General features: G+C 42.4%; 2 protein-coding genes across 2 annotated transcripts in view; one reads left to right on the top strand and one right to left on the bottom strand.

The window, feature by feature from the left end:
- The window catches only part of CDK15 (cyclin dependent kinase 15), a 33,261-nt gene extending 19,890 nt beyond the window's left edge, over positions 1-13,371 (bottom strand). The window contains exons 1-7 of the mRNA XM_062498382.1: positions 13,252-13,371; positions 11,985-12,082; positions 11,341-11,420; positions 7,781-7,875; positions 6,940-7,002; positions 4,852-4,975; positions 4,215-4,335 (exon numbers count right to left, since the gene is read on the bottom strand). Of these exons, the coding sequence (XP_062354366.1) occupies positions 4,215-4,335; positions 4,852-4,975; positions 6,940-7,002; positions 7,781-7,875; positions 11,341-11,420; positions 11,985-12,082; positions 13,252-13,371 (701 nt within the window). The remainder of the gene's footprint in view (positions 1-4,214; positions 4,336-4,851; positions 4,976-6,939; positions 7,003-7,780; positions 7,876-11,340; positions 11,421-11,984; positions 12,083-13,251) is intronic.
- Positions 13,372-19,578: 6,207 nt separating this feature from the next.
- ALS2 (alsin Rho guanine nucleotide exchange factor ALS2) overlaps positions 19,579-24,219 on the top strand; it is a 32,819-nt gene continuing 28,178 nt past the window's right edge. The window contains exons 1-3 of the mRNA XM_062498256.1: positions 19,579-19,652; positions 21,556-21,710; positions 22,170-23,086. Coding sequence (XP_062354240.1) covers positions 19,633-19,652; positions 21,556-21,710; positions 22,170-23,086 — 1,092 coding nt within the window. The 5' untranslated portion in view covers positions 19,579-19,632. The remainder of the gene's footprint in view (positions 19,653-21,555; positions 21,711-22,169; positions 23,087-24,219) is intronic.

Genomic DNA, 24,219 nt, shown 5'->3' with positions numbered 1-24,219 from the left:
AAAAAACCCCCAACACCTGCCAAATTGTTTTGTTTTGCTAAGCTGGATTAGTCCTCATGGCAGTAAATGATGGAATAGTTGTGATCAAGGTTGAGTTGCCTATTTGCAACTATTCCCATCTTTTATTATATGGTGTAAAACTCCACTCATTTACTTTTTAATAATTTCCTTCCATTATTTTTCTAGGTTTTCTCTCTTTTCATTAAGCCCCATCGCAACTTTTTGGGTTTCAGTCTCTTCTACTTTGGTTATATCATATTTGAGTCCTTTAAGCTCAACTCTTGAAAACCCAGCTTTGTCTTACAGGCTCTGAAAGTATTATTTTCACTTGCCTAGCAATAACTGGTAATCTCTTCTGGTCATCTGTACTCCTGTGTTACCCCTTGCACCTTGTTTTTGCAATACAGCAGTTGCTTTTCCCACCTGGCTGTGGTTAGGTGAAACCCTGGCATGCAGCTCATCCGTGGTATTTCTTTTGGTCATCCTTGCACACCAGGTGGTGACAAAGCCTGTTTGCAGATCCATATCTAACAGTCTTTTCATAAACATCTCTGCTGCACTTTCCCTTAGCTTCCTGTACCCTAACCTTGGCAAGTCTTGTGAGATGAGCTTCTTTCCTGGTCTAACATCCCCTTACAGAGTCCAGGCATCACGAAACTTAATCGGCAGCTTTTGCAACACAGACTTTTTCTGGTGTTTCATAGCACTACCACATGATTGGACATTACTTTGGAGCCCACAGATAGATTCTACTGAGACCAGGGTCATACCAACACTGTTTTCCCAGCTGCTGTACGTGCCCAAATGGCTCACCCTATTTTGCAACCACAGGGGCTGCTGTAATCGGCTGATTGCATTGCACAATTCAACTGTGCATGGTCAAACCAACTTGGATACTCTTGATCTGTAGGGGGAAGAGAAACAGCTCTCTGTGTTTTTGGAGCAAGTGATGCTGATGTTCTACCACAGTTTGCATTCTGGTATCCTAGCTAGAAAGGGCCATTAGACTAGCAAGAGCAGGAACTTTGGAAACGAATGGTAGTCATATAGCCTTGCAGCAGAGGCCTCAGCTTTCCTTCTGAGAGTTACAGTTACTGCTCTGACAGCATTATGAGGATTTTTCTGATAATGAGGATGATTCAAAAGCATTTACTTTAAAATGTTTTTAAATATTTAGACCTGGAGCTTTTTTGCTTTCCCCCTTTTCCGTCTTTCCCCTCTAATATTAATTTCTCAAGTTTTCTTACCCCTTCCAGCCTATAAGTTTCTTAGAGGGTCTCAGTCCTATGAAACTTCCTTGGGAAGAGATAGGGCAGAGGGAGGGATCTTTTGGGAAGAGGACTAGACATGATATTTTAGCAAGTGCCAGATATGCACACGAATCTAAACAGTGACAGCTAAAGTAGTAGGAGAAGTTACAGGGATATTCAGGGAGCATAAGCAGAGCTGATTCAGACAGTACAGTTGTATCCATTTGCAATCCCTGGGGAAGGTCTGAACACTGCACTTCGTCCTCAGTCTGCAATGCTGCATCACACAGTAGACAGGTTCTCATCAGGATTAAGAGCTAGGATATCTCTATGGCATCCCAGAGCTCCCTCTCCATGTTTGAGGGCTTTTGTTGGCACTAGAAGATGGCAATTTTATATTTAACCAGAAATATATCCTTCCTCTTGTTCCTCACCAAGCCTGGTCTGTACAATGGAGTCCTTAGCCAGTATCTCCCAGTTTGGCATAGTGGAGCACTGTGAACCAGGCTGAGGAGCAGGCTGTAGTGAGCCTGGCAGGTCCATGTTAAATGACTGCATGTAAACTCCTATTATACATTAATTGACCAGGGAAGATCACTGTGATTTTTTTTCTCTCTTTTTTTAATGGAAGATTGTAGAAGGAAAGCCTGACTGAAAAGAAGACATCTTAAGGCACTCATGTTGTTTGCAGCCACTAATGTGGCTGTGCATAAAGCATTTGGTGTTTCTCAAAAAAAGGAAAAAAAAAAAAAAGAGTCCTTCTGATATGCAGTGTAATCTCCCTGAAATCCCTTAATTGAATCTTCTAAAGTCCTGAAGAGATAGTGAGGGAGAAAGAGAGAGAAAAGAGGTACAGAGGGATTAAAGCAGCTTTTCTAGTTAGTCCAAGAGCGACCAAGTCTCCTTCTATATCTCTTTCTTCATCTATTCAAGGCTTCATTCACTTCCCATGTGCCTCCCACTGACAGTATTGCTGCTCAAGCACACTATGCATGAATTGCCATAATGTTTTGTTTTGTTAAAATTGGTTTCTTTAAACCAAGGCTTTGGCACCCACTGTCTCATGCCATTACCAAGGGCATTCTGACCTCCCTTCATGTAAATTGCGGCATCCAAAAGACATAGGGGTTTTTTTTTTCCTTTCTTCCCAATAGACAAGTAACATCTGTGTGAATTCACATTATTTCCTAATAGACAAAAATTGAACTTAAATGCAGTGTACATCAAGATAATAAATGACTCTTGTTAGAGGAAGTTACTGAATAGAGCTCACTGAGGTACTCTCTATTCTCTCAGCGTGACATCTTTCTTTAGGGCAAACACTTGGAATGTTGTTATTATAAGGAGGCATTCTAACAAAGGTGCCTATAGTGTGGATATAGTTCAGTGGGATGCAGAGCACTATGCTGTGAGAGCTGGGATCTTTCTACACCACTCCTATGTTGCTATTCATTACACCAGAGCAGAGTTATGCAGTGGGGATGTTGGTTTTGCCAAGGCAGAAATGACACACTTTCTGCACATAGCTGCCTTTGGACAGGGGTCAGCTTTCAGGGAAAAAAAAAACAACAGGCTTAGGCCTGATACAAACCCTCTAATCTGCTAGGCAGGCATCTTCTTCAAACTCAGCAGACATTTCTGAAAGACTGTCTGGAGGGAAAAATGACAGGTAGTGGGGGTACTAGACAGGACTATTTAGACTGGCTTAGCAGCTGGAAGCCATTAGAATTTAGCAAGGTTTTCCTCCTCAGAGAAGTCTTTAAATAATTAAATTAGCAGCAGTCCTAGGGAAGTAAACAATCTAAAAACTTCCGTTTCCCTGACCTACCCTTCAGACTTAGGTCACTGGAGTCTCTGATAAGCTGCAGACCTCTGGAGGGACATATAGCCTGTGAAAACCTGGAGCTCTGCTGCTTGTAAACTTAGCCAGCCCTTTGCACATTCTTCAGCCTGCTGCACTCCTACCCTCTCCCAGCCTTTGACTCTGCAGTAGTTAAAAATAAGTCCTGGTGGGACAGGTACAAGCAGAAGATTAACTGGTCTGAAGAAAGGGTGAAGCAGCCATACCATCTACAGATGTAAAATTGCCCAGAATAAGGAAGGTCTCCTGCAACTTCGTGAGCTGAATGCTGTCCATGAGCATGTCAGGACTGTGTTGCTGGAAGTGGGCTCAGGCTGGTGCAGAAGTGAGCCAAAAGGTTGATGAACCTTACAGTTAGCCTAGCTACACATCCAAGCCAAAAGGGCCACTGGGACCCTATGAAGCCTTCATCCTCTCCTGTTCTCTGCCCACTCTCAGAGACTCCTCTCCCTCCTATGAATGTGCAGCTTGTTTCCTTTTGATTTCCAAACACATCAAGATTTTGGGGTAGAACTCATAAGGGAACAAGGATACAGCCCTTCTCCTGAGTGACATACAGACTGCATCTGAGACATGGTCTTTAAGAAGAAAGACAAAATATCACACAAATAATTAAAATCTCAGACACCTTTCTGTCTCCAGACTCACTGAGAAACCCTTTAATGCCACATTCTGTTACCAAGGCCAAAGAAATTGATGGTGCCATTGTGGATCCATTGTTTTTACACAAAGCCATTTCTGCAGAGAGTTACTACTGACTCGGCTGACTACATAGATAAACTTGCATTGAGCAGAAGTTTTCTGTTGCAAGACGTGAAAATGCTCCATACATGTTACCAGACAAGATGCATCTCTCTCATAAATATTACCAGATGAGGTTTGTATCAATCCATAGCTGAGATGTAGTGACCATCACTTCCAAAAACTTCTATGAATCCTCTATGAAACTTCTACAAAACTCCACATTGCTCACACATTTTCTGCTCACAGGTGCTCATTTCTCTACTTACAACTGTATCTACTGTAACTTTGGCTGATTTAATTTAATTCAGATAAAATCGTTTTTCCCAGGGAACCCCAGATGCTTTGCTATTGGTCAGTACCAGATATCTATATCAGAAGAATAAGATGTAGCTCCAAGCAACACATCAGGAGGACGGTACCAGAGTGTCACAACTTCAGAGGAGTTTGTCTGTCTGGGGATGGACTGGGCACGAGCAAGGCCTGCCAAAAAAAAAAACCCAACAAACCAACAAAAAATACTGTGTTAGGACAGTCCTTCTACTCGTACAGTAAATAGATGATAATAATTGGAAACAGAACATTATTTTCCCTTTAAACACAAGTAAACTCAATGCAGCTTACAAGCAATTGACAAAGAAAGTGTTTCTGGAATATACCTCTGGGGCAGATCAAGTCAAGTAATAGGCCAAGAAAGCTTTTTGGGTCACACATTGCTGTGGACTCTACACATTACATTATTTTCTGAATGGAGAGGGGTTGATTCTTTGTTCTCTTGAACTAGTTTTACATGGCAGTAATTGCTCTGACTTAAATGAGGTTAATCCCTGCACCTACCAGGATAAATACAAGAAAAGCTGAACTGACCACAGAAATAGTTTCCTGAAGTTCAAGAAAAGGTTATGCTTCTCTGCCTTAATTGGTTGTGGATGCAGATCTATATGCATGCTGCAGCTTTGGTCTGAGCAGATACACAGCTGTATCCAAACCGTGACTCACCGAAGTCAGCTAATTTGAGCTCACCGAGGCAACTGATGAGCAAGTTCTGGGGTTTCAGATCTCGGTGAAGAATGTGTTGTTGGTGGATGTAAGCCAGGCCACGCAAAAGCTGGAACATGAAGAGCTGGAAAAAGCCAACAAAAAAACGGAAACGATTTTGTGTGACTTCGCATTGATATATTAACTCTGAACTTTAGGAGAACCCTGGAACAAAGCAGAGACAAAGCAAGTAAGAAACCAGTAAAAATCCCAAAAATTAGTAGAGCCGGATGAGGAGGAAAAAACTGTGGTGGGTTATGACTTCTGTACAGCTTTCTGAGGTTTTCAGGGTGGAGTATTTGGCCAGGAGGGCAGTTTAACTGCGGTCCTTAAATGCACGTTTTGGAAATTTAACTTTTCTTTAGAAACGGACTGTTGACTGCAGGAGTAAGGTCAGCTTGCCAAAACACAGACCCCAGCTCTCAGAACAGCAGCTGTATTGATTGCAGCACTCAGGACAAAGACACAAAGACACACAGCCAAACAAAATGAAAGCCTAAGGAGCTGAAGGTTTGCCCCCTTGAGCCAGATGGCACCAGCTGACTGAGCTCCATGGCTGCTGCCATGCCACCAGGGCAGCAGGGAACTGACTGACCTGGCAACCTGTTGGCTTCAAGCTGGGAGAAAACAGGAGGACCTGATTTTAAAAATACAGCAAATCAGCGATGATGAACAAAGCAAGCGAGCAAGAAGGAAACCAAGCAAGAAAGGAAGCAAAGAAATAAACGTCTAACTCCCACCATCATGGTAGTCTAAATAAGCCTGAGGTAAAATAAGTTGGGCTGAAACAAAGTATGAAGCTGGACAGTGGATAGAAACAAAACACAGCAAAAGTAATGACTTCACTAGAGAAAATATATTTTTCACCAGAGGTTTAACCTGAAGAGGAGGAAAAACAGTGACACCCATAGGTCATTTTTGTACCAGAAAAGTGTCCCTGTAACATTCTGCATACTTACATCGTCTTCCATAGGAACGAATCAGAAAAAAAACCAAACAGCATTTGCCAGCAAAAATGAAGCAAGCTAGATGACCCTCCTGAAGGAGCAGTAAATAATTTTGCAGTTCAGTTCCTGCTGACAGTGAGGATTCTGGACAGGAAAGCAGAGCAGCTGGCTAGTGTTTACTCACAGAAATGCCAGTGAGTACATATTACAACCATGTGCTCCATGTGCTTTACGAGCATGTCTGGTAGCAGAACCCTTGAGATCTGTGCCAAAACTACTACACTGCATCTCAGATGTATCTGAGCTTTAAGGATGTTTAAAATCTGAGGCCCCAAAAAACTTCATTAGAATTGGTGTTGCTTAACAACTATCTGGAAAAAGATGTGAACAATGTGGCAACATTTGAAGATGACAGAAGCATTTAGATTAGTTGTGATAAGAAGTGACAGCAAGGAACTTCAGAGAGATCTGACAAAGCCAGATGAATAGGCAGTTTGATAAGATACAAAGTTATTGTTGACAGCTGTAAGATAAATTAACTGAAGTTGCTCAGGAAAAGGACCCAGGCATTCACTGAGGACATCTGCACTGAAACCTTAAGCCAGCGTGCAGCAGCAGTCCTGAAAGTTAATTAAATGTGAAGATACATACAAAGGAGAGCAGGAGACTATCATAACATCAATCTATAAAGTAAGGGTACGTGTTCAGATCTAGTCAAACAATCCCAAAAGCTATGGGAGAAACAAAAGGGACTTAAATGACTGCAGATATGAAGATAGTTCCAAATGAAAATACAGTAAGATGTGAGAGTTTTTAAGTAAAGAGATGAATAATGTCTTGTAACAATAAGAGGACACAAATTTGTGTAGATAGGTTTCCTTGCCACAAGATGTCATTGTTCACACAAGCTGAATGTCTGCTTGCAGTCTCAGAAAATCGGAAGAGGGGTCTGAGAGGGAGATTGTTACATCATCAGAGGCAGATTTTCTCCAAAGTTTTTGTCATATATGTAGCAAATATTAGCAATTAGACAGTGACCATACATAGTGGAAAATAATTCTTCCTTATGTCTTAAGGGATATGAGTCTTCTAAGGAACTCACCATAACATTGCATGAATGGAGTCCTCCAGGATGCTGGCCCATGTACTGTGCTAGATCTGTGTGCTAAATAAAAGAGAAGAACTTAAGGCAAAGCTTCTGCTGTAATATGATTTTACCAACAGTTCCTCTTCTGTAAATGGAAAAATATGAAACTGCTACGAAGGTGCCTATTTCACCTAGGGGAACATCTGGTCTGATGCAGCTTGTGTTTAAGTTCTGGGTCACATCAGGGTCCTGGCTGACCTGTTATCTCACCCAGCATTTACGACCTGAAGCTGCTGGTTAACAGAATTCATTCTTGTGCTGGAACTAATCATAAAGCTGCAATAAGAAGACACAGTTTCTGTATTTTCTTTATAATTTGGTTGACTACCCTCCAAAGCAAGAGAAGTAGCAAGATTCATGTGGAAAATTTTATTGGTATCCTGGTCTCCCCATGAGAGCAACTCACAGCTTGGTCATGGTAAGCCACTGGGGTCAGTGCCAAATCTGACCCCAGCTGGGATGTGAGCTCACATCATTATTTCCTATCTTGCTGTGGCTCAAAAACAGTACTTTTATTGTGTTGGCAAGGCAGAAATGGAGGTAAATAATGTCTGCCACCCCAGTGGACACAAGACATGGAATTATTTTTGCATACAGCTGTCGCACATACAGAAAGAAAAGACTAAGGCTGTGTGGCTGGAAAGCAGGAGATCAAGAAGGAAAATCAATCATTGCACTAAAGTATTACAAATTGTTTTTTTGTAGATGTCTCATAGCACAGTACATTCATTCTGCAGCCACTCCCCAGTACTTCCCAGTACTAGCTCCACAGGAAGCTAGAAAAACATCAACTCACCATGTACTCTAAGACAAATGTTAGTGTCTCCTTGGTCTGGATAATGTCATGAAGCAGTACAATGTTGGCATGTTTCAAACACTTGAGAAGAGAAGCTGGGAAAACACAAAAGGGAGATCAACTTTACTGCTGCTGGAAGTGGAAGGAGAACGTGCACAAAACAAGGCAGCGAAAATAAAAAACTGGAGAGTAATAGTCCAGACTTGGCAGTTCTGTAAGTAGTGGCAGCTACTGAGCCTGAAGGAGGATGGATCAGCTCTGCAGAGAAGCAAGTATCAGTGCTTCAGGCTTGGCAGGAACCCATCCATCTCTCAGAGGTGGGATCTTGCCTCTGTCAGAAATAGCAGTTCACAGTTCCCAGGTGTCATCTTATAAGCTGAGGAGAAATAATTTCTTCAAGGTAAATGCTGAGAGGGAGGACATGGGAACTCCCAGATCTGGAATGCAGCAGCCTCCAGCCTGTCACTGAGCTTCTGATCTTTCTCCCATCCACCTCCTGATGTGTGCCCTCAGTAGGGCCTGTACAAGAGATTTCTGAGAAAAGCTGAGTTTCTACCAGTTTCCAGCTTCACAAGAATGGAGCAAAAATCTGCAAAAAGAAATCACTGTAGATATAAGCTAAATTCAGAGTTTAGTTCTGTGCACACTGGTTACTGCCTCTTGTTAAAAGACTCTAAGAACAGAGATGATGAAGTTACTGAGTGAATAGTAACTTGTTCGTATTTATAAAACTTCTGCAAGCTCTTCTTTCAGCCTAACTATCCAAAAGCATCATTGTGACCGTGTGTCCCTGGTCCTCAGGTCCTGACATGCCTTTGCCAAGCCTTGGCACATCCAGGGTGTGGTGATGCAGGGGGCACTACATGGAAGAGTCTGTGGCCCCATGCAGACCACAGAGCACTGACTTATGCTAAAACAAGAGCTGCAGCCTTCTGAGCCTTTGGGCTGTGCATTGGGTTTGCTATGTTAGAGCAGGCTCCAGCCAGCACACTCCTGAAAGGAGCTTCTCAGCAGAAACTCTTCATGGGGGAAGAGTGTCCACAGCTTAATTATTTGCTACCTTAGGTGTGAGACAATATAGCAGTAACTCTGTACAGAGGGGGAATGTGGGGAAGAGGTGAAGCTGGCATTACTTTGCCTGTAGGTTGCTGGCACAACTGAAGAGTCTGACATAGTTGTTCACAGATAGGGAACACAAACTACACAGAGAGAAGCCCCAAAGCCCCAAAAAAGCAGATGTCTCTGATGCAGGATTTTAATTTTGCTTTTGGCATAGCAGAATAGCCTCAGAGCTGTTTCAGACCTACTTTTTGCTGCTGACTAAAACCAAATTAGTTTACTGTCAGACCACACAGTGCTGCAAATTTCATTCAAATAAGGCATGGGTGTACAGTCTTGTTTCAGCTGAATTAGCTGAAGCACACAATACAGAGCATGGGCCAGCTGTGGGAGGCAGAGTTTCAGTCACAAGTAAAAACTGCTTTTTTGTTTTTCAAACAATCTGAAAAAGGTATTTGAAGAGTTTCATGCTGACAAAGCAAATTTATACTGGATTAGCACTTTTGCCTTTTGCGACCATAACTATTTCACCTGCTTCTAAAAGCCCTACTGCCAGAGATAAACTGCATGACACAGCTGTGGCCCAAGCCTGTGTCAGTTCTGAGACTACTGAGCAGTAAGGGACGCTTGGTTCAGCACAACTACTGGAAACAGCAGATTGCAAAGTTGTTCTTGCACAGAGCTTGGTGTTGCTGCAGCTAAACTGACCCTGCTATTGGTACTAGTCCATTTAGCTACCACCAGTATGTTCCCAGTGCCCAGCAGTATGGACTTTAAACATGCTCCACGCTGCACCTATGAACCTAGTAAAGGTACTCTGGCTAGAGCCCATCTGCTACAGAACATGATAACCTGACTCTGTGATACTTCAAAAATTCCGTATGACCGGAGCTATTGCTGCAGAGGGGCAGCACAGGGAGCCCACGGTAAAACGGAGGATTCAGAGCCTGTGCCTCCATCAGGCTTCTGGGAACTGCTCCTCACTTTGTTGCTTCTACACCCCCCTTCTGGGGTGTCAGGTGCTACTGCCAGAGCGGAGCTTTAAATGCATTTTGTCTCTGCGGGGCTGCCCGGGGGTGAAGCGTCCCTTTGTAGGGGGAGCGCATTCCTCCAGGGCAGCAGAGAATGTGCCGCGTTAATAAATCTTGTGCTTTGTTTTTGCTACTGACTTACATTGTAAATTTGAGGTGTCAGATGCTGCAAAGCTCGGCAGTACACAAAAGACCTACTTAAAGCAGACCCTTCATAGGATCACCCTTGTTTTCTCCCATAATGAATGAAGTTAAGACTCTCAGCCTGTCCAGTAGACCATGTTAAGGGGTGCTGATCTTTAGCTCATCATTAGCTCAATGCAGATAAAGCTTTTAAGGCTTATTTTACTGGTGGGCTACAAGTGTAAATGAAGAGCAAAAGGACCACAGCAAATGAGTGTATAGGAAACTGTAAGGCAAGCCATTTTTAAAATAGGCATATTTATCTGTGTCTCTGCTTTCAAATAGAATTGGACTAAGGATTTAGTAAACTTTCTTGTCTTAATTACAGTTATAAACCTGGAGTGGATTCAGTGACCTCTCTTGTTTTTCTGAGTTGACTGCTAGGAGAGCCCTTCTGTGCTAGTGCTGCTCTGTGAAAGCTGGCACATCTGGTCCCTGACTTTCCATCCCTGTGACAAGATTAGCCCTAGTTTCACAGGTACAGTAAGAACTAATAAAAGCCCTATATGTGTAATCTTACATTGATAGCTTTCACTAATACCATAAAACAGACTGGCACAACAGTTGCATATTTCTGTGTATGAAAGAAAACAGATCATGGTCTTCTCAGGGTTGTACAGCAGATGAAAATAGAAGTCTCAGTTATCCAGGCTTGTCAACTTAGTCTGTAGGGAAATGTAAACACTTTCAACCAAAATCAAGCACATGCACAAAAGCATTTATTTCTCCAAGAAATTGAGAAATCTGCAGACATCCACAGAACCCAGTGCTCTACAAAGTTGACTGATAAGAATAATTTCCCACTGAGCTGAAATGACGGATGTTACTAAGCATCAGTTTTATAGAAAGTATCTCTCTTCAGGCTGGGATCTGTGATGCTCCAGGTATCAGCTAGGAAAGTGCCATGGTTGTAGTAACAAGTCCACAGCTGCCCAATGAAGCAGTGGCAAAAGCTGTGTAGTTTCTAGAGAGAGTAAGAAAGCAACTGTGAAGGAGGTAGCAAACAAAAGGTGAAAGAGGGCCCTTACAAAGAACAGGACCTGGCTGCAGCTGGCACTTTCCTTATCACAGGCATGGATGCATCTGTCACAAGTGCATACACCAGAGATTCCTCCTCTGTCCATTGCACACCTATCCAGCCCAGTGTGAAGACTGGGTAAGGAAACTGAGAATTTTTGGAGGATAGCCAGCACATTGAATAAGCAAGAAAGGACTGAGGGAGACATCATGGAGCTTTTCCAGGTTAAAACAAGTGCTCTTCAAGAGCGATGTTCCTCTATGTCTTACCTTCCCGAATGGCTGTGAAGGGCACTCCCTCCTCTGTCTCCAGCTCGATCACTTTCAGTGCCACCAACTGGCTGTTGATCCTGTCAGGTCACAGTAGGTCACATGAAGCTTCTCAGTGCTTGGCATGAGAACACTAACAGTCTCCCAAGCAAACACCCAAGCAAAATTTCTAGGGCTTGCTGACCCACTCAGGCCGAGCTGGAAGGGAATCAGAAGCCTCCTCCATCTTGTGTTCATTAGCAGTGAGCTGGGAGCCAGCCCACCTGGCTAGAGAAGCACTGTGCTGCTGTCCAGGTATTGTCAGAGTATGGCTTTGAGCAGTGGCCCCACTCCACCTTCTCACAGCTTTCCTGCCCCTGTGTGATGGCAGCATGACCTCACACCCAATTTTTCAATCATGCAGAGATCCCTCACTTCAAGAAAAACCTTTGCTCTCTCCCTGGTTCAGCCAGACAATCTCCTGACACACTGCTGTGGGTTGAAGAGTCTTCGTGGTGCCTCCATGGCTGCATGGAGGAGTTCCCTGAAAAACTGGGATGGGGTTTAGCAAATATCCTGGTTAAAGGTAAAACTGGACTCTTGATTTGCCTTTATCTCCTATAGGAGGCATTTTCAGCAAGCACTGGGAAGGCAATACTGCTCACCTGCTGATCCCCTTGTACACGGTTGCACAGGATCCTTCACACAGCTTCTCCAGATGCACATAGGATGTGGCAGCTCCAAATGGGATGCCTTGTCTCTGCTTCATGAAGAAATTGGTACGTGTTTTAGATTGCTGCTGTAGAACAAGAATCTACTAGCAGGTCATTCAGTAATTAAGTGCTCATGCATGGCTGGAATAACCATAGGATAAAATATCTCCTGTCTGGCTCTATGGATGCTGCACCTCAGCCATTTGAACCTCTTCACAACATTCTGCTCCTGGAAAGAGTCAGTGTAATTCCAAGCTCACTGTGTCCTGTACCTCCAGCTCTGGAGAGTATGGAGCTGCAGGGGCTGTAGAGGGTAGAGAAAGGGATTCTCTGGTTACATCTAACAGCTGGCATAGGAAAAGGGGACAAACTGTCTCTGGCAAACTACCATTCTACCAATGAGTTTCTTTTCTTTCTCCTCGACTGCAGTGGCTTTGAGCAATACACATAATTTTCATTTCTCTCTCTACCAGTCATAGATCTCCAGTACTGCCTGTAAGGGGAGCAACTGTCTGTGTGTTCCTGTGCTGGTGAATGGTAGTTCTCACTCAGAACACACATAAATAAAGCTGCCTTAATTTAAGCAGAGGGTACTTCTGCCAGCATCCTTCTAAATGCATGTTATTCCCCCTTACTCTTGAATTATTCATCTCTAAATAACCTGTTAGGGCAGGGACCAAAAACCAAACGCAGAAGTGAAATTTCAGGAAGTTTGCATTTATGTATTCTTCTCCCCCTTAATCCCTCACCTCCTTCCTCACCACTGTATAATTTACACAGCCTGTTAATTTGGCCCATACAGCAGAACAGTGTTGTACAGTACATAACCATAAAAAAGGTAGCAATGAATGGCAAGCAGGCTTCAAGCTCCTCCCGAGCAGCTATATTGAATGGATTATAATTTGACAGGACAGGATTTGTTATCTGTGGCATGCTGCCTCCTCCAGAACTGTAGGTTGTTGGCTGCCTCCCTGTTTCACAATCTCTCATCGGCACAGAACTCGCTGGAGCGCAATCTTCTCTCCCTTCTCATCACATCAAAGGCATTTATTGTCATCTAAGGTACAGATTCTTCTTTCAGCAGCTTCACAACCCTGAAGTTGTGAAGTTTGATGCTGTCTGGTTAGAAGCAAATGTGACAGCTTTGCACTCCCACAAGTGGAAGCACCCAGGCTTAGCCTATCTCAATGCAGAAGCATCACAATGTGATATCAAATACCTCTGCTGTTGCCACTGCTTCCATGTGCTGAAGGCCTTGGATTTGTTGGGAGTCCCTTCTTTCTGAACAGCAGCTGCTGCATCCCGGTCTGACAGCACTAACACACAGCACGTCTCCCATGTTGTCCCACTTAAATTAAACTGTATCTCTTTTTCTCCTTGCTCCTCCCCATCCCTCTGTGTCTGTAATAACAGCTCATATGACTCGCATGAGGTCTCTGCCTCAGTCTTGTGATGTCTGCAGATTTTTCTTTGAAACTCCAAATGTACCCCTGGAGTAGCTCCATTGATTTCAGTGCCTTTGGTACATGCCCTCCAACAACAGCCAACCTATTTCATATGCTGAAGATGGAGAATTAATAAATCCAAACTTTCTGCCTGTACACACTTCTTTCAGTTAGGCAACTCTCAGTGTAGTAAGCTGGATAATGAAGGGATGGGTTTCACACAGGAACAGGCCTTGACCTCCCTCCCTGCCTGCAGCAGTTTTAGGCTTCAGACTCCAGCCCCTAGGCTCTCACATGAGCTTTCTGAGCATCGTGGCTGAGCTGTGCTTTCTGCAGGAGCTGTACATCGACTGTCCTTGCTTTGGCATTTACATCAGCATGGGGACTTGCGTGTCCCTGCTGGATTACGTATCTAAGGGATGTGATGAGTTGTAGCTGATAGAAAACATTGTCTTGTCCGTATATCAGGATAACCAGAGCAAACGGATTAATCCTGCCAGCTGAAGAGCAGGGAACACACAGTGGATTTACCCTGGATGTTGACAGACCAAAAGGTCCCCTTCTTTCAGTGTTGCATGAGCAGGACTAACTGTGCAGCTTCCTAGGAGAAACACCCCACCCACACACAGAAAGGGACAAGGGCTGAGGGAGCAGAAATTGTCCCGTGGTATTTTTATGCTGACAAATTAGGTCCTTCCGTTTTCATTTGAATGCATCACATGAAATCTTCCCTTTGCTTCACTGTTTTGATGTCCAAGAATAACACTCTTTCCATGAGCAAAAGGATTTCTTTAAAGCAAAAATATCTTGGGAAGGCAGGAACAATTTCGTTGTCTTGGCGCAACCAAACCACCAAGCCTTTGCACGGCAAGGAGCTAACACACCTGGAAGGCTTGATTTCCTTCACATGACTTTCTTTTGCACCCCCTTTAGCCATAATTTGCTGAATAGCTATCGTCATGGACTTTGGTCTTCTCTTTATTTTCCAAGTATTCTTTGAACCACCAGGAAACAGCAGTAATTTAGATGTGCTTTCCAGGCATAAGAAAGGTTGTCTAAATGCAATACACTCAGCACCAAAGTGGTTATGTAGTCTTTCATTCTGGAAAATAGTTTTTAGCGTTACGGCCAAAAAATACTTGCATTTTAAAAGAAGGGAAAGATAAAAGCACAAAAAGTGGACAATATAAAATACAAATGTAAATTCGTGTGAAGATTGTAAATTTAAATCTTGCGTACTTTTTGTGTCAGGGAGTAGAGGGGAAATACTGTCACAAAGAGAAGTAATCCAACTTTTGCCAGGTAGCCAGAGCTGATAAATGAAGAAACCATGCTTACAGCTGGTGATTGAAAAAAAAAAAAAAGAGTAATCATTCCCGTTAGTGGAGAAAACACTCTAATAGACATGTTTAGAAAATGTAAGAACTTATAAAGGAGAGCCTATACCTGTCTTTGGAACCATGGCTTTTAAATGCAAGTTTCAGGCAACGGAAAAATTGGTCGGTGACACAACATTAACAGTACATTTTACAAAACTCGCTCAAATAGAAACACATGTCTATATATATATATATATATATATATATATATAGTGTGTATATATACACATAGGTGTATATGCATATTGTGTGCATACATATACTGGTGCACTTATGTGTACATATTTTAAACGCATTCTGTGAGACCTGTGCCTGTAGAAAAGCACACAGAGACGCGTGTGCGTGACCCGCACAAACACGCACCCGCACCAGCGGCATCACACCTATTCAGAGCAGGCTGGTCCCGAGGGGAAGCCGCACCTTGGCCCACTCCCCGTTAAAGCAGCAGCTGCCGGCCGGGTTTGGGGAGCAGGAAGGGCCGGCCGGGCGCTGTCGCCGTCACCGATCCCGCACGGGCCGGCCCCGGGCTCTTCACCCGCACCGCGAGCGTTTCCCGACGCGCGCGGGGCGTCGCTCCCGTCTCCGCCTGTTTTTGTCCCGGGCAGGGACCCGTCGGCGCCGGCGCTGGCCCCGCCCCCCCGCGCGTCCCGCAGCCCCCCCTGAGTGAGCCGGGCGGCGCGCGGGGCCGCGGGCAGCGCGCGGCTGAGGGCGGCGGGGCCTGCGCTGCGGGACGGGAGCGCCGGGCGGCACCGGGGACAGCGGACGGGCCCTGCGCCACCCCCGGGGAGAGGCTGAAGAGCAGCTCCGACGCACCCTGGGTGTCCGCCTCTTACCGCGCTGTCCTGGGCTGGTACAGCAGCGATACCGAGGTGTATTTCTGTAGGGTCTGAAAGGCCTCCTCCTTCCTGGCGGAAAGAGACCCCCGAACGGTGACCGACACGTCTTTCATCTCCTCCCACTTGCGTTTAGATGTCCCGTGCCTTTGCGTGACTTGCTTGCTCGGGGGTGAACGCAGCTGGGCCTTTGGAGTGTGTTGGTGATGCACCGCTGTGGCTGCAGTACCCTGTACAGGTGACACAGTCTGCTGTCGCTGTCACAGACCTCCTCTTCCAGAGCGAAAATATTCTGGTGAGGCACCGGCGAGCAACTGGAGTGGTCGTAGCTGATCTGTAGTTAATCAGTGCTGTTGTAGGGCGTCAGCTTATGTAAACTAGCTGTACTTACCACTTTCAGTTTCTGAAGAGTGAATTGTCTTTAGAAGGGGAAGCATATGAGAATGTGCGAAATTAAGGTCTAATTTCAAAAGAAAAAGAGGTAGAAGGACAGTAAGATTTTTTTGAGTCTCTTATGAGTGTAGTAAATTTTTAATTGCATGCTGTAGCAGATGTTTTTCAGTTGTGGTTTGTTGTTTTGTTTTTTTTGTTTTTTTTCCTGACTTCTTTACTGCTTTATTTTGCTACCATCCTGCATTCTCTGGAACTGGCATTAAAAGCTTTGTGCCCTCATCCAAAGGGATCGTTATTGTCTTTCAGTAGTCAGTTGTTTTGTTTTGTTCTGAGCAGATCTTAAGCACACGGTGTTAAAAGTAGTGGTTAGTGCTGACCAAAAAAAACCAAGGGCTTCTTTAACTGGTCATACATTGTAGGTGAGCCACAGTTGCCAACAGTAAATTATGTTGACAACTCTGTTTTGAATGAGGAAGCTTGAAGATAACCTGTTCAGAACCTGAGTCGGTGATTCTGTACAACAAATAGGCAGTCTTGGTCCTGCAAATTATTGCTAAATGTGATGCAACAGATTTTGGAAACACACGAGTAAACAAACACGTGAAAGCTGTAGAAATATTTGCAGTGTTTATTGACATAGCAGGTAAATAAGCAATGTAAGGTTACCTTCATACCTGTGGTGCTCTCTTAAAAATAGTCAGTGAAGAGCGCAGTCTGTGCTAATGGGAGTAGCATGGCTCCACCTCATTCCCAAGCATGGCAGCTGTGTTTGACTTCTGGAGAATTAACCTTTACCTTTGTAAGTGGAGAGTATGACATCAGTGTCATGCCAGTGACCATCTGTCTGTAGCACAAACCCATTTCATAATTGGCACTCTTTGCTGCTTTCCACTTGCAGCGTTGAAAGAAAAATGTGGATGGTAAAAGCATGGGCAGAGCAGTGAAGGTGCTGGTATCACACTGAGCTTCCATGCAGGAGTGTTGTTTTGTGCCTGGATGTGCACCTCCATGAATGCTAAATCTAATAACAATTCAGTTAATCTTAGTGGAAAGGAAATAATGTAGATGTAATGTGAGAATAAGGGAGGAAAATTACACTTTTCTGTTGGGAGGAGGAAACATTTTGTTACATGATTTTACTTAGTTTGTAGCTGTGGCTATGCAACTTGTATTTTACTTTAGCTGTGAGATGGGAATAATGTTGTGCTGTCCTAGGAGTGAATGGAAACTTGAATTGAACTTGCAAGTGATTTCAAAATGTCTTAAAGATGTCTCATGTGTGGAAAGAAAACAGTTTAACTCTAGTATTCCCTTACATGCATAAAAGCTTGGTAATGCAACCCTAAGTGTGAGCTTCTGTAAAGAAAAATAAAATCCATCACTGCCATCATGTCATGCTCTTAGTTTCTAGTTCACCACTGTTGCAGCTTTCTTACTTAATGACTATGTAAATAGTTTTTCAATTTGGCCTTGAAGGGAGATCTTGCAAAACAGCTAATCAAATGCCTGTCTTTAACTTTGTTTTGTTACAATCAGAAGGTTTTATGACAATTGCAGTAACTTTTTTTTGCAGTTGAGGCCCATGAAAATGAAAAAAAAAATCTTGAGTCCTCAAAAAAAAGTCCATAAATTCTAGAAGTCAAGAATTTGAAGCCTCAGTTCTTTAACCTCAAATAACTGTATGCAATGTAAATGGTATATTTGTTGATACTTCAATTACTCTTTCAAAGTGCTCGTCTCTTTCATTCTGTGATCTCCTGAGTGTTTCTATTTGAAGCTGGAGTCTTTCACAAAGGAGAGGTGCCAGCATTTTCAAGAGAATGAATTGTAGGGTTAGGTGGCTTTGAGTAGGCTACAGAAAACCCTAAATGTACTTGCTCTGAGCAAGAGCACATCAGGAAATTATGGTTCCAAAAATGCACTTCCATTTTCCTTTGGCATTTCATCAACACCTCTGCTACTGAAACATTGCATGACAGTTCCCTTATATTCATGAGACATCCTTTGTTAATATTTTAAAAGTTAACTTTTACAGTTGTGGTTTTTTTTTCCTTTTGTACTTGAGGGAGGAGAGGCTGTCTTGAAAGCAGTATCTTTCTGGTGACAAGTGTTCCTAGAAAGTATGCTTTGTTTTTTTTGGCTGTTTTAGAGCAGGGTACGTATGTCCTACCACAATACCATGTTATCAAATCTTTATCTTTTTGACGTCTGTTCCTTGCCAACTCTGAAGCTAAAATCACCCTTTTTAGGGTCCTGTATCTGAAAGAATGGAATTGTTTGTATGGTGTGTTGTTTCTATATGTGAAAGTCACCTTGGTAATTCATTATTCAGAGCACTCCAGTGAAAGTAGGAGTTGGAGATTTTGTAAGTTGGAGGTTTTGTTAGTTATTTTCATTATTTATCAGCTGGATGATTACTGTTTCCAGGCGTGCTGTGAAACTTCCCTATGAGAGTTACAAGTCTGAATACATTTTGTCTCTTGTATTCATGACTGGCCATATTTATTTCTGTTTTCTGTATGCAAGAGATTCAGACTACTTATTCTGGGTCTTAAGATTTATACTGACTAATTGCTTTCAGATTTTGTTACAGTGGGTATCAGACAGCAACTATAATAAAACAACAGCTCTTAAAGCATTTATATGTGAAACTTTGAATGAAAGATTGTACACATGCATTAATGTAACTAAAACTTGTAGTACTTCATATAGGAAGGCAGTAGATCAAGAGAAATCACAGTTCTTTTAATACTAAAAAACAAAAAAAGCCAAACAGATCATAAGAAACAAAAATTAAATGTAGCTTTGTTTTATTCCAAGAAAGGAGTATCTTCATGAGGATGGGAAGGTGTGAGGGTGAACCTGCAAAATTCAAAATCTGAGAGGATGAAACTGTAGCCAGAGCAGCCACTTTTTCCCCTTGCCTTCCGTGGTTGTCTTTTATCTCCGTAGGCACTGTGCAACCAGTTTGCATGAAGTGTTTTGAACTCTGCTTTCAGCATTTCTGCCCAGGCAGAATTGCACCTTCTAATGGTGATGTGTGCTTTGGTTCAGGAATGAAGTTACAAATTCTGCTCCTGATCGTTTTCTGCTCTCGCAAATCTGTTCACCTTAAATTTAGCTGAGTATTGAATTCTGCCTTATGACTGAAAATAAATCAATTTGGTGTTTCTCGAGTGGTATAATGAGAATTGTATGGAGAGATTGATGTAAATTTCTGCCTTTGAACAAAGTTTTGTTCATTCTATGCTTACAATGCACCTATTGTGAGCTGAGTAGTGAGGACAAGTCTGGCTGTTTTGCTTCTGTCTGCCAACTCAGCGTGAGTGAACTAAATATAAATACTTGAACCATCCTAGCAGTGTGGAAGTGTTTATTTATTGAATGCAGGAGCTAAACCTTTGGGGGTTTTTTTGGGTTTTGTTATTGTTATTGTTTTATGTTATTTGTGGTTAAATAGCTGGTTTTTATGTTTTTCAGTTTGTGAAAATTATATTGTTCCTTTTGAAAGAGGAGCAATTTGGTGGTGATGGAGTGCTGCCACTGACAGATGGACTCACAGGAAAGAAGGTGAGAATGAGCAGCAAGATGAGACCACAGAGGCTCCCTGAAATGGGCCAGCTCATGATCACCCTGGAAAATTAAGTGATATTAGCATATTCTTTATGTAACTTGTCTTAAAACTTATGCTATAAAAGGGAGATTATTGACTTAGCTTCAGCCTCAGTTATGTCTGGAACACTGAAGTTGCTACAACAGCAACTTCTTTAAGATGATCATTGTAATTTCTGGAACCATAGCCAAAGGCTGCAAACTTGAAAGTAACATTCCCAGGTGAACAGAAGATCCTGTCTGGTACCTGCACCTGTGAATTCTGGATCAGCAGCCCTGCAGTGGACTTTTCTTGCAGTGAGATACTCGATAGAGATGTTTTTGCCGTAAATCCTGTTATGTGAATGTCCAGATTTGTTTTACACAGTTTTCTGAAGACCTGTTAAATGGAGAAAAGCAGAAATGTCAGGGGTTGAACTGATTTGCTGTACAGTATGTTGATGAAAATTCTCAATATTATCATTTTGTGTTCTTCTACATCTGTGTAAAATCTTTATTTTTATCTTAGGTGAAATATCCTTATATTGGTATTAGATTTTTAAGCCTTTTATTCTTTTTGTATATATTACTTGATTGGTTCCTTTTTAATTTGCTTCTATTCTAAACACAAGTCCTATGTATTTGAAATGCAAGGTGGACTCTGCATTTTAAATCTATGTTTGCTTTATGGAATCAACTATTTACTTGAATTTTAGAAGAGTTCTAGACCTTATAATTTTTTTTTTCTTTCTGTTTTGTAGAAGAATACAGATATTTGGGATAGGCAGGAGCTAAGAGAGATGTTTGGATTTCTTAGCTGTTCTTAACTGGAATGTTTCAGAGGCATCCTGTGCACCACAGTTAACAAAATATGTAGTTTAACAAATGCATAGTCTACAGGGATAGGGCTACTTGCATGAGTTTGCCTGCAGTGTGGTGTATCAGAATAGCTTTTTTTTGGGATTGGTATAGGTTTGAAGTACATTTTATTTTTTGTGCCTGTTCTTCTAGACAAGGACTGTAATTCTATCAAAGCTTTTTTTGCTGTCTTAAAATATTTAATTTCACAAGTTCATGTAAATCTGCAAGAACTGATTTATGTAGGGAGTGAGTGACTTGGCTCTTGTCAAATAAGGAGCTAAACCTATTTCTGAGTAGATAATAGTCTAGTCTGTAAAAAGTTCTAAGGAAATTTAAGCTTGACTCTTAATTTAAGTCTGGTCTTAATTTAAGACAGTCTGTATTGATGCTTGATGTAACTTTTTGTATTTAAATCAAGGGATTCTGCAAATTGTTAAAACTGTGGGCTTGTTAAAATTCCAAGGAATTTCTCTGTGATGAGTTGGAGAAGTTGCTGATGGAGCATTCAAACCACAGTGTGTTGTAGTGTTAAACCAGTTTTGGATAGTTCCAGTCACTCCTGCAAGCCCTGATACTCACACAGTATTTCAGGATTTTTTTTTTTTCATGGTTCAGTTGATTTGAATAACTGGCTCCTTTGAATATGAGACACTTATCAAGAATTTGCAAAAAAGGAAAAAAAAACCAACAAATAATCAAAACCTCATCTATCCCAAGAGGTAGAAATAAAAGTGTATAAAGGATAAGCTCTTGCAGGTGTATAATATTTTAAGCACACTATTAATGGGAGCAATTGGTACATGGTAAAGTGCAAATGAGTAAAAAGCTTGTGGTTTCAAACAGAAGACACTTGTTTCTTCATTTAAATAGCATTTACTTTACAATTTGATACTAGTAATTTAAATACGTTGTCTTGAAAGTGACACTAACATCTGAGCTACTAAGCCCTTCCTAAATAGGTATTACTGAACCACAGAAAACTTCATCCTGATTGTGTTCCAATTTCATCCAATCTTTGTAGCTCAGAAGAGGCAGAAGGAGCCAAAGAGAGAGGCCTGGTCTATGTTTGGAAGGCTGGTTCCTGCTCTGTAACTCCAGAAAGGCTTCCAGGCCTCAGTGGAAAGACAGTGTTACAGGCAGCCCTTGGAATCCATCATGGGTTACTTCTAACAGAAGGTAATGAACACCTTAGTTGGACTGGTCTGGGACAAGAACAATCTTGAGTTATTGTCAGGTTTCTTTCTTTTAGAAGTGATACTAGATCTGTGTTTGGAAAGATGAGGACTGTACTTTGTGCTCTTCGTACACATTTGTATGTCCTTGGTGTGTTCTTAAATTAGAAGCACCAGTGAATACACTTAACTGACTTGACTTGAATGTAATGGAACTTCTAGCAGAAAAGCATTACTCATTTTAACAGTACATGCATTCACAGGGTAACGTTAATGTGAGGCGTAGAACTTAGCAGCAATTGCAGAGAGCGGCCAGCAGCCTTTTTACATCAATAGCATCAGTAGTTTTCCTGAGCCTGGGGAATTCATATCTGTTTGTCTGAAGCAGTCTTCATATTTTTGTATTGTTTAGCAATTGCTTTTACACTCATACTAAGATTTGGGTTTTTTTCCTCCCTCCCAGGTGGAGAGGTCTACAGTTTTGGAAAGCTGCCCTGGAGATCAAGACCCGAGGAATGTGTTAACACTCCTATCTTAGAAAATACTTTGCTCGGACATCGTATTATTACAGTGGCAGCCGGCAGCTTCCATAATGGAGCGGTGACAGAGAGTGGTGTGGTGTACATGTGGGGGGACAATTCTGCTGGCCAGTGCGCCATCGCTCACCAGCCGTGTGTGCCAGAGCCCCAGCTCGTCAGTATCTGTGATTCTGAGAGCAGCCCTCTGTTAGCAGTACGGATTTTGCAGCTGGCGTGTGGAGAGGAGCACACGCTGGCGCTGGCGCTGAGCAGAGAGATATGGGCCTGGGGGAGTGGCTGCCAGCTCGGGCTCATAACAACGACTTTCCCAGTGACGAAGCCGCAGAAGGTAGAGCACCTGGCTGGGCGTGTTGTGCTCCAGATCGCTTGTGGAGCCCACCACAGCCTGGCTCTGGTACAATGTCTCCCTGTGCAGGAAATGAAGCCTATCCCAGAGAGATGCAATCACTGCAGTCAGCCTCTCATCACCATGATGGACAAGGAGGATCACGTAATCATTTCAGATAGTCACTGCTGCCCCCTGGGTGTAGCGCTGTCTGATAGCCAGCCAGAAAACCACCTTTTCTGTCCATCATCTGACACCCCTGAGGGCAAAAGCGTGACAGCTGGCCAAAGTGAAGACTGTCAGAAACCACTTGTGGAGCAACGTGGGCTTGTTGGTTTAGCATCTGGTGGACCAAGCGGCCTTTCCAGCAGTAATGGACGGGAAGATAGTGCAATTTCTAGTTCGGGAAATACTCTATTCTCAGACAAAAAAGAAGTGAAAGAGTACTTAATTGGTTTGTCAGATAACTCACTAAGTGAGAGCCTGAATAAAAATATCTGTACAGAGCCTGAACAGGTTGGTACCTAATCACTAGCTCATGAATTGCTATAACTTCTCTTGCATATGTGACAATGTTACTCTTGTTACAAATGAAAAACTTACTTTAATACAGCTGTGGTGTTTTTATAGTTTCCAAGTGTTTTTTTCACTGATGGTTGTCAAATTTTAAGTGGAAGATTTTTTGGTCTTCTGTTGTTATTCAATTGTGAGCCTTTGTTGTGGGCAGCCTTGACAGTGCTTTAGTCTCTCCTTGTAATGGTCTGCAGTACCAGAGCCACATAAGCCAATTTCCATGCTCTGTTTCCTGATGCATGGGTTTCCATTTGTGTGGGATAGTAAGAATCCATGAATCTTGTTGGTACTCATCTGATTTATCCTTAAGGTAAAGGTTTAATTTCTGTACCTGGAACAAACCCCTCACAAATCAAATTTCTCAATCAGTTAAAAATTGTGGACTGCAAATTGCTAAAAGGTTTGACCAAAAGGTTTCTAATGCTAGTAGGGGTAGCATAAACTCATAAAAAGGGATGGGAGATGTGTAAGTACTACTCTAGGTGGTGTGGAAAATGATTCAACAACACTGTTTTGATGCTGTAGCGTCAAACAAGCAGAACAGCCAAGTACTCATCTCTTAGTAAGCATCAGAAAATGCTTGACGTGATGGTTCAAGAGCTGTTTGTGTTTGTTCAAGAGCTGACAAAATACTGTTTTCTGGTTTAAGTTACTAGACAGAAAACTAATCCAGAATCTTGCAGTGCAGTCTGGCAGTCCTTACCTAACTACTGGCCTGTGAGGAACTCTGCTGCTCTGTGGCCTGATTTGCAAAACTGACAGTGGAATTCTGAAAATTTCTTTTGTAATTTTAAAGTGTTGTGCATATATTAATTTGTTTAATAGTTGCAGTAAGACATTCTCCACGGTGGTTCTGGGAAATAAATTTCACAATACCTAAAAAATAGTTGATTTTTGTTACTGCCTCTGATGGCAGCAAAACCCTGTAGTTTTAAAATTTGTCCAGTAACTTGGTAGTTCAGCAAGTTATGCTTTCTTACTCTGAGGAAAACTTTAAAGAAATGGATGTTGTGTAAATACATTTGCTCTTTGTTTTGCTTTTTGTTATTACAAATGCATTGTAGCAGTTGTGGCTC

Source organism: Cinclus cinclus, chromosome 9, assembly GCF_963662255.1.
Source record: "Cinclus cinclus chromosome 9, bCinCin1.1, whole genome shotgun sequence".
NCBI classification, from domain to species: Eukaryota; Metazoa; Chordata; class Aves; order Passeriformes; family Cinclidae; genus Cinclus; species Cinclus cinclus.
This window is presented reverse-complemented; position numbering and strand designations above follow the sequence as displayed.